We start from the raw sequence: 11,033 nt of genomic DNA, 5'->3' as shown, positions 1-11,033 counted from the left end.
GTGTCACAGGTCCTGGAGTTTCTTCAGCTAGGCCTAGAGAAGGGCCTTAGATCAAGTACTTTAAAGGTCCAGGTCTCGGCCCTGTCCGCCTTGACAGGAGTCAGATGGGCACAAGATCCCCTTGTGATTCAGTTCCAACGGGCCTGTCTAAAGCTGAGGCCGCCTAGGAAACCTTCCTTCCCAGTCTGGGACCTCTCAGTCGTACTGGAAGCTTTATCTAAGGAGCCCTTCTTTCCTAATGACAACATATCCTTATGGGATCTGACGCTGAAAGTCTCATTCCTGATAGCCATAACATCGGCTAAGAGGGTGTCAGAGATGCAAGCCTTAATGGCCAGTGATCCATATCTGATTGTATTGCCAGACAGGTTAGTCTTGAAACCTTCGGACCGGTTCATCCCCAAGGTATCCTCGTCCTTTCACTTCAACCAGGAGATTAACCTTCCGGCCCTCAGTACGGAACAAGGCGACCCTCACCCTCTGGACATCAAGGATAATGCCCTGGAGTATCTTTCAGCGACCAGATCCATCAGGAAGACCGAAAGTCTCCTAATCATTCCGCATGGATTCAGGAGAGGTCAAGCGGCATCCTCATGCACAATTGCGTCATGGCTGGTGAAGACCATCAAAAAGGCCTACTTACTAAGCAATCATCAAGTACCTGAGGGCTTAAGGGCACACTCCACTAGGGCAGTGGCAACCTCCTGGGCAGCATATTATGGAGTCTCGGCGGAGACAATTTGCAGAGCGGCCACCTGGTCTTCCAGGAGCACCTTTATGTCCCATTACAAGGTGGATTCCGCCTGCTTATTCACAGTGGATTTCGGAAGATCCGTTATCCAGGCCAATTCTTCTGTTCTTTGTTAATAAACTTAGTTTGAATTCCCACCCAGTCTTTGCGAGTTACTCCCCAAAGTGTATGCTGCCATGATGCGACAGGAAAACGGTAAATTGTATACTCACCTTTCCGTAATTTTCCTTTCCTGTCGTATCTTCATGGCAGCATACAATCTCCCACCCGTCTGAGGTGATATATACGGAGAATACTGGGGCGGGGGCCGTCTTTACAACTTATAGCTATGTGGTCCTATCAGGTTGTGAGGGGCGGAGTCACAACCCAAAGTGTATGCTGCCATGAAAATACGACAGGAAAGGAAAATTACGGAAAGGTGAGTATACAATTTTCCGTTTTCTGCACCAAAGGCTAACACCACCAATCTGTTTAATCACCTGAAAAGTAACCACGTACAACTGTATGATGCAATACAGAAAAAAAAAAAAAGAAAAAAAATCGGCGATCAATCACAATGTACCTGCAACCAGACAAAAACATCAATTAAAGCAACAATGTTCAATGCAACACCGTACCCAACAACCTCTCCCAGGTACAAAGAATAACAGATGCAATCAAATTTCACCTGGCTAAAGATATGGCTCCCATGACCACTGTTAAAAAAGACGGGTTTAAAAAACTCATTCGTACCCTTGATAAGCGCTGTTGCGTGCCCTCTCGTAATTATTTTTCACACGTTGGAATCCCTGCTCTGAATTGCGCAGTGTACTTAATTTTGCAGCAACTTCAGATTTATGGTTCAGCAGAGCAATGGACCCTACATGAGCTTAATGATCCATTTCATTACTGATAAATTTGAGATGAAAAGTCTATGCCTACAAACTGGGTTTTTCCCTGAGGACCACACTGAAGCTTTGGCGCAGGGATTAAAGGATGCTCTCATAAACTGCAAATTGGAGGAGGAAAATCTTGTGTGCGTAACTACGATGGCACCAACATAGTAAAGGCCATATCCATAAATCACTGGACACGACTGCAGTATTTTGGCCATAGGCTTCATCTCGCAATAGAGAATGCAAAGAAGGACCCACAAATTGAGCATGCTATAGGTTTGTGCAAAAAGCTTGTCAGGTGTTTCAGCAACAGTTGGAGGAGGAAGAGGGAGCTTTCTGCGGCACAAAAACAACTCTGTTTACCAGACCACAAGCTCAAGACAGAGTGTCCGACAAGGAGGGGATCTAGGCAGGCTATGGTGAGAAGGATACTTGAGCAGCAAGCTGCCATCACCCATGTCCTCTCTTCTGACCGCAAGGCTAGACATCTCTTGCCAACATGGCAAGACCTAGAGGTCCTGGAGGCTGTGGACAAGACTCTCACCCCACTGGCAGACTTCACAGATGCTCTTTCAGGAGAGCAGTATGTCAGTGTCTCTTCTGTGAAACCTGCTCTCCACCTATTTCAGTCTTCTGTTTTGGCTGTTAAGGAAGAGGACTCTGATCTTATTCGCACAATGAAATCAAAGATCATGGGGTATCTGAAGGAAAAATATAATGACCAAAGAACACAAGACCTCCTCGACATAGCCACAACCCTTGATCCCAGGTTTAAGATGACTTGCGTCAATGACCATAACCAAACTGCTGCCTGGAGCAGACTAAAAGATGAAATGTCAAAGCTAGCAGTTAAGGAAAGTCTCCCTACAACAGCTACTACTAGTAGCAGTCCTGCAAAGAAGACTTTGGGTAGATTTTTTAAAGCAGCACAAAGAAATGAAGGGCCACCACCAGATCCAGCCTCACACACACAGCAACAACAATCCATAACCTTGGACTTGGAGCTACAGACTTACCTGTTCTTAGGCAACACTGACAGTGAAGATGATCCATTAGTCTGGTGGAAGACAAACAAAGGAGCAGTATCCAAGATTGTCTGCACTGGCCAGAAAATACCTTTGCATTCCTGTAACCAGTTCCCCTTCTAAAAGGGTTTTTAGCACAGGGGGCAACATTGTCTCTTGTTGCCGTTCTGCACTGAAGCCACAAAATGTTGATAGGCTCGTGTTTCTAGCTAAGAATCTTTAAATCGGTTTCTCTGACATAATACCTGAATGTTTTTTTGAATGTAATGGTAATTTCGTTATTTCACATTACATTGTTTTTCATTACATTTCTTTCAATTTGACTGAAGCGAAGAGTATTATGGCTTATGTTATTGCCATCTTGTTTGTACAGAGGTTGTAAATCTTTAAAATAAAACGTTTTTGAGAATCGTGATCTTTATTCTCTAAGCGAAAAAATTGTGATTCATTTTTTCCAGAATCGTGCAGCTCTAATTTATAATTTATTAATAAATTGTGCTGGGAGTGCACAGCACGCTACCAGCACAGGTACCGGGCTCTCACAAAAAATGTAAATAAAAATCAGGAGATATCCTTACAGTTTAACATAAAAAAAGAGCAAAAGAAGGGGTTAAGTTATGCTTTTTAAGTGTCACTTAAAAGAACACAGAAAATGAAATAGAGAACAAAACTTTATTGTCACACAGGTGTACTCACACTTTTCATTGTGCCAACCAGGCTTCAAATTGCAACAATAAAGAAGAGCAGGACATTATCAATACAATGCAGGAAGAAATACTACATTGACCAGCTTTGATACTTGAGACAGGCAATAATCTGTTCTGTTCCACTGACACAAACGTGGCATTTGAAAAATACAACCATTCACAAACACATAACAGATTCCATCCTACAGATTGAACACCTACTCTATCCAAGGGCTCGGGGGGAGGCCAGTGGTAAAGTGTTGCATACTCACAATGCTGTGTTTTCATGGATTTGGAAGGCATTAAGCACCTCTGACACCAGCCCAATCTGATTGTATAGATGGTGGGTCAAAATATTTCCCCATTCAAGTCAGTATGGATGTTTTATATACGGTGAAGGTATGCAGGCTAGGAGCTTGGTGAAGGCCTTGATACCAAAGCAAAAAGTTAAGGATTATGTAGTATTTTCCATTTTTAAGAAAAAAAAAAAAAAAAAAAAAAAAAAAAAAGGACTGGCTTGCTGTAAATGTATTTTTTTTTAACTTTGTTTATCTGTATAGATTGTATTGAACTTTTCTCATTATACATATTGGCTCCTCTATTTAGTACTATACAATGCTTGTGCCTTAAGCAAGCCATACATGATTCCTTTTTGAATCACGATTCAAAAACAAATGAACCAATCCTCCCGTCCACACATTCGATGTGGTTGGGGAAATCACTTCCCCCGCTGGCAGAATATAATGATCAATGTTGCCGGCTATACCCAGTGGCACTGATCGGGAAAAATCCAACACAGTGTTCGTACACAAATCGATCAATAGATCGGCTTGTGTAAAACCAGCTAGCTCATACATGGATTGAAATTTGATGTGTAAACTTTCAATAAAAAATATTGTATAAGAAATTAGATCCAGCTATGAGCAAGCTTTACAGTTTCATCTCTCAATGCAAAGATGAGTAAGGCAACTCACTGATAACAGTGCTCTCACTATGTGGCTGAAATCTCAACATTTGGTGCGTGGGGAGGTTTGATTGACTATGGAGGAATGAAGTTCTCCATCTAGTGGCTGATCTGCAAATCTTCACATTTAAGACAATCAACTGCAAATATGGACATGCAAGCCATGTAAAAAAAAAAAAAAGTACCAACCGGATTATATAGTATATTAAGGGATATACTATAAGTTACAATGCAAAATAGGGGCTTACCTAAAAATACACTGTACTTCCCCTTTAAAATTTTAAAAGCTAAGCAGGTGATTTTTAATCACACAGTCAGAAGCAACCGTGCAATAACTGACAATTTACTATCTTCGATGAGTGCAATATAAATCAATGTGATAACATTGACAACTTGTCGGTCAATATCTGTGCCCAGCTGTGAGTGAATAAAATCAGCATCATCATGTAAATTAGGCTTTATCCCACACTCTTCCAATGTGTCCTTCACCCAAATCTCCTTTGTAGAAATAATACAATTAGTACTAGCTACAAATACAAAAATAACATACATGATATTCAAAGCTACTGCTCACATGACTGGGAATACCTTTTCTCACATTTCTGTCTCAAAAAAAATAATCTTAAACTCTGTAGTATTGAAAACTCTAGCATATGTCTCTATATACTTCTACAAGGAATATAAAATGTTTGTGCACTTTAAGGATATATTTAAAGTGTAAGTCCACCTAAGCCAGATATTTCATTCCAAGGTAGATGACAGAGGAATTATTCCATCACTAACTTTTTATATCTCTTATGGTCTTCAGTGGAAGCTCTGCAGACCTGCAGCAAAGGGCTTTTTTTCTTACCAACTACAGTCATAATCAGGTCTCAGTGTCAGGGGCTGGTGGGTCGACTTGTTTCAAAATGATAAGAAATGTTGAAAAAAATAAAAAAAAGAACTAAAATTACTCTGGATATCAATGACAGCAAGGAGGCGTAGAACTGGGAATGCAAGTGGTACTACATCTCACTGTTGATATTCCCCAAAAGATAGTAAGTTAGTCAATGCAGTGCCTCCCATACAATGCTGAAATGTCTGTACTAGGTGGACTTACACTGTAATGTGCTTCACTCAGCATATACAAGGATGGCAACTATTTTAGTACTGAACCAATTTCCAGATTATCAGTTAACAAGGATTAACATGGGAGAAGCCTACATTGAAGTAATAGGCTGGTGATTGGTAAAGTACAAAAGTAAAGAGGTCATGCCTCCCCATGGCTGAATTAAACTATAATATTAGGAATGGATACACCATATAAAATTTTAATACCCTATGCAATGATCATGTCCCCTTGTGCTTATTCACACCTCTGTAGTTGCCTTTGATAAAGAAAATAGAACCATTTCTTATCTTATGCTCAGACTGATTCCTCCAGATAAAGAGGTCACACATAAAATAATGCCATTGATAATTTAAAAACATAAAAAAAGTAAAACTATTCAAAAAAAGTTTTAAATATACAAAAATGTTTATAAAAGCATTTCTGTGTCGGAACAGTTTAAATAATTTAAAAAGGAAAAAAAAAGGATTACGAATCATCTCCCTCCTCATCTTCTTGTTTAATGACTGGATTTCCTGAAAACAGCAAGATAGAAGAAGAGGGTTAGAAGGTTGTATTTATGTGGTCATGTCATATGCAGGTAAGACAATAAATATGTAAATAAGAAAGTGGGGCTTGGTTATAAGGCTATACAATGATGGGGTAGTAAGTTTAATATGGGTCACTGAACTGTGTGCACCCTCTTTGCCTGCTGCACTACGGTACAGAAACTGTGTGACATTATTAAAAACAAAACGAATACAATGGGCAACAGTGATATTCTATGATGTTGCATGCCCTCTCTCTGCACAAAGCAATCAGAGAAATTATTTTGAATACTGACCACACAATGAATTAAGACTACAATCTGATTAAAGCTGTGACCAATTCAATTACAAATGTGCAAATTGTGACCTAGTATGCTTAAAGTAGACTAAACCCTAAGTGCCGGTTCACACAGGGGCGACCTGTTAGGCGACTTCGCCGCCTGACAAGTCACGCTCCATGAATTGCAATGGAACTATTCTAATAGGAGAGCCTCAAGTCTCTCCGACTTCGAAAAAGGTTCCTGTACTACTTAGCACCTTCCTGTTCTAGCACCTTAGGAGGAAGGATTCTCTTCAGCTCTGCTGTGCAGAAGACGAACCTATTTTTTGTTAGCAATATTTTCTCTTCAAGATATTTTCATTTTCAATGGACACACTTTTTTACATCACTTCTAGAGCTAGCCACTTCAATTACAGCTATCCGTAAAACCATCTTCCTGAATCTTGGTGTGCCGCTCCGAGTTTGGACATATCGTGGATAGCCTAGAAGTGACCTTCAGAGCTGTGTTTTGCATAGGGTGCATGCCAGACTGCATTCCGGCAATAAGTCATCTGCAGAGAGTTTTTGAGGTTCATAGCCACTGGCATTGCCTCAGCGCTGGCCCTGTCTTACTTTGTGAGTGGGCCACTTTGGCTGAGCACCAGCAGCTACCTCAAGTACATACAGCAGGTCACTGGGTGCTTAAAAAAAAAAAAATCTTCCTTTCCCATTGGTTTGCATTGCAGAAACAGTTAACCGTGTGAGACTGAGCACTGACATCTGCTGGGTGGTGTTTTGCACTCTCTTTCCCAAGTTACAGCATCAAGGAAGTATCTCCCTGCTGCTGCTGCTCCTGCTTGTAAAGAGCCATGTGGAACTTCCATCTATTCCAGTTCCCCATCTTCAGTGGGTTTGGTTATCACCTGCCATCTGATTCTCACCTGCTACCCGTTTGTTTTGGTTTGTGAGTACTTGTGGCCTTGCCTCATACTCTAATGCCCTGTACACACGATCGGACATTGATCGGACATTCCAACAACAAAATACATGGATTTCTTCTGACGGATGTTGGCTCAAACTTGTCTTGCATACACACGGTCACACAAAGTTGTCAGAAAATCCGATCGTTCTGAACGCGGTGACATAAAACACGTACGTCGGGACTATAAACGGGGCAGTACCCAATAGCTTTCGTCTCTTAATTTATTCTGAGCATGCGTGGCACTTTGTGCTTCGGATTTATGTACACACGATCGGAATTTCCGACAACGGATTTTGTTGTCGGAAAATTTTATAGCAAGCTCTCAAACTTTGTGTGTCGGAAATTCCGATGGAAAATGTGTGATGGAGCCCACACACCGTCGTAATTTCCGACAACAAGGTCCTATCACACATTTCCTGTCGGAAAATCCGACCGTGTGTACAGGGCATAAGTCTTAAGTTTGCTTACTGTTACGCAATTGCAACATGCCTGATTCTAGACATTCCCGCTCTTTAACAGTCCCGCTGTAATAGGTGTCCCTGGCCCGCACTCTAACAATGTCTCTGTGGTTTGCAGGGTGCCTCCTGATGGTGCCACCATCTGCAGCCTGGAATTCTAGAGTCTATTCCTTAAATCACAGTCCTCTGACTCCAGCGGGTGTAGCTAGTTCCTCTGCTCTTTTGGCTGATGTTTTTACTACAGTCATGGAAGACTTTATGACCCAAATCACTAAGTTATTTGCTGACTCTGACCACAGAGGTCGTAACAGCATGCTCCTGCACCTTCTCCCAGAATTTCTGTATCGGCTCTACCCACAGCCTAAGGCTCGGTTCACACTAGGACGACTTGTCAGGCGACCTAGGTCGCCTGACAAGTAGCGTCCCGTTCAGTACAATGGAACCGTTCTAATCAGAGCGACGCAAGTCGCTCCGACTTAGAAAAAGGTTCCTGTACTACTTTGGGGGCGACTTGGGGCGACTTGCATAGACTTCTCGGTGAGGCGACCTGCAAGTCGTGCCGTTCCTGGTGTGAACCGAGCCTTAGCGGCTACCAAGCCCTCGGCTGCTGAGACGGTGATTCTGTGATGCTCCAGTGTTAACCTGATGAGCTTGCTCCTGAGCAGTTGCAGTCCACTGCTATTATTCCCAAGTTAAAAGAGGCCATTTTAGCATTATTGTGGTGTGCATCACTATGAAACTAGAGGATTAGGTGCAGATTTTTTGGTTTTCATTTGTAATGATTTGTTGCAGTGTTAAAGTATAACCAAAGCCAAAACTTTTTTTTTTCACTTTTGGATAGAGTGCAGAGGGGTTTAGAACACCTGTCAGTTTTTATTGCTGTCTGTGCTCCCTTTATGGAGATTCACCCTTTCTATGTCCTGTTTACCATTATAATTGAAAGTGAAAGAAAATCCCACATTTTGGGTTGTCCCCAGAAAAGTAATAGAGGAGAAATCTTCCAATGGGCACACTAGTTCTGGTGACCTGGGGGTCCCCAAGGAATTCCCTTAATTTGCAAAGATTTCCTCTTATTTCCTGTTTAGCTATGGGACAGGAACTGAAGAGAAATCTCCACAATGGGACACTGATGGCAAAAATAAATTTGACAGGGGTTATAACCCTTCTTTGCTTGATCCAAAACGGGGAAAAAAAAAAAAAAAAAAAAGGGCTTTGCCTATAGTTCTACTTTCATACTCACCATCCAGTTTCTTCAGCTTAGGAAGACGTTTTGTTGCTTCCTCCACCCAATTTCCCTCCAGTGTGTGTTTTTCCTCTAGGGGATTCCCCACAAACACCAGGTCCTCTAAACATGGCAGATCAACCAGTTTGGAAAATTCCCCTGAAAGGAACAAAAGGACATTTGCCAGCTAGGGAATTGAATGTACACATTAAATGAATTAGCTACAACTTGTTTTTTTTATGGCCCACTTACACGGAAGCCTCATATAGTCTAGTGGGTTTTCTTTCATTCAACTCAACAGGGCTGAACAAAAAAAAAACTGACAGCTCAGGAGGAGCCACTGTACTAACTATTCAACATTAGTACAGCGATCTCCCCTTTCAGAAAACACCACTCAGCGCTCTCAGCCATTGGTCATGCCCCTGCGACAGAAGCCAGCCCGACTCCAGTACACATGGGCTGAATATCGTCCAGCTTCTATTGAGTTGGCCAATGTCACCCGACATTCGGCCCCAGTGTACTGGGCTTTACGTGCGTCCATCAAAAAACACACTTCACTCTTTTCCCAGCACACCACAAAGTAATACAGTGAGGGTTTGGTTAGTATGCTTTGAACATGCATATGCATTGGAGTGCGAATAATAATTTAATTGTTTTAGGCTGGGTTCAAATATGTGCGAATTGGATGCGGCTTTTCCCCGCATCCAATTCGCATGACATGTGAGTGTGGCCAACTCTCAATGGAGCCGGTTCACACAGGTCTGGGGCAGCCGTGGTCCACATTCCAAAAGGGTCCTGTGTGTGTTTGGGTCCGGTTCATGTGCAAATTCAGGCAAATATTCGGACCAGATTCGCACCTGAACTGGTAAACAGGAAAGCACCAGACCACCTGATGGGAACCGGGGCCGCACATATGTGAACCCGGCCTAACCTGAAAAAAATAAATAAATAATAGTCACGCACCTTATAACACTTATACTATGTGTTGTTGTACAATAGTTTGACATTTAATTGAGGCTTTTTAGAAAACAAAAAAAAAAAAAAAACTTTCTGATCAACTATAGTAATTTGTTCCCTAAAACAAAGTCTGCAGCCCTCTACAGATTTACTTGGTTATCCTTTATTAAGATGTAGTCTGGAGTCAACTACAACTGTACTAAAAGCAATGAGAAACATATAGTATGTCTGAAGGTTCTCATTCATCCAGGCCATGGTACAGCCAATAGTAGATAGTCAGATTCACCCGGACTTGCTCTATAACAAAGTCCAGTTGAATGTAAGTAATTACTACTAGCTAATTAGATGCATGGATAATGAAGAGGCCTTGTTTAGTTCCTAAAAAAAAAAAAAAAACACAACTGGATTTTCATTCTTTAATTGTCAGCATACATACATATAGAGTTGATTTTTTTTCTATATGCCTGTTCAGGCATCACCTTTTATTATAAAAGATTGCTGCACCGATAATTAGCTGTGCTCCTGACTTCTCATCAGTAAAATACAGAACCCCAACAAAAGACATGATTAAATGAAAAAATATATCTTGGACATTTGAGATCAAATAACTGAAATCTGTCCAGCATGTTCCCATATTGTGAATTCACTTACCCCAGTCTTTCACTGTATTATTCGACATGTAGAGTACCTTCAGCTTTTTCATTACATGGATTCCTTTTAATTTTTCAATTAAATTGTATGAAATCCACAGCTCTTCAAGAGTTTCTCCAACTGCTTCCTGCACGTAAATAATGTGTAGGTGTATGAATAGAGGAGATCAGTAAGATGCAATAACACAGAGACAGTTTCAGGTAGAATTAGGAAAATGGCCCTGTGCAATATGGATAAAGCCAGGGTGGATATAAATCAGTGATTTTTTTTATTTTTTTTTATCAAACAAAAATTTTTAAAAAAATTTATTTTTTTTATTTAAATCATTTTTTAATCAAATTTATTTTAATAAAATGTTTTTGTAGTAAAAATTTATCTAAAGATAGTTTTCTATTTAATATACATTAATAATTTTGTTTATTCAGCATGAAATGGAGGTTATTTACGTAGCATGAGGCTGTATATTCTGCAATATTTAATTTTTTAGTAAACTCATTCAATGAATCCAAGCTCTGCAAGCTGAGATAACATGCACTGCACTGATGCATTCACACAATTTTACAGTAAC

General features: G+C 40.8%; 1 protein-coding gene across 1 annotated transcript in view; it reads right to left on the bottom strand.

Moving 5' to 3' along the window:
- Positions 1-3,816: 3,816 nt before the first annotated feature.
- The window catches only part of DNAL1 (dynein axonemal light chain 1), a 33,469-nt gene continuing 26,252 nt past the window's right edge, over positions 3,817-11,033 (bottom strand). Inside the window, exons 6-8 of the mRNA XM_073610354.1 lie at positions 10,466-10,592; positions 8,876-9,016; positions 3,817-5,924 (exon numbers count right to left, since the gene is read on the bottom strand). Of these exons, the coding sequence (XP_073466455.1) occupies positions 5,878-5,924; positions 8,876-9,016; positions 10,466-10,592 (315 nt within the window). The 3' untranslated portion in view covers positions 3,817-5,877. The remainder of the gene's footprint in view (positions 5,925-8,875; positions 9,017-10,465; positions 10,593-11,033) is intronic.

This window comes from Aquarana catesbeiana, linkage group LG13, assembly GCF_042186555.1.
Source record: "Aquarana catesbeiana isolate 2022-GZ linkage group LG13, ASM4218655v1, whole genome shotgun sequence".
NCBI lineage: Eukaryota > Metazoa > Chordata > Amphibia > Anura > Ranidae > Aquarana > Aquarana catesbeiana.
Note: the sequence above shows the minus strand (reverse complement) of the source record. Positions and strands in the feature narration are given on the sequence as shown.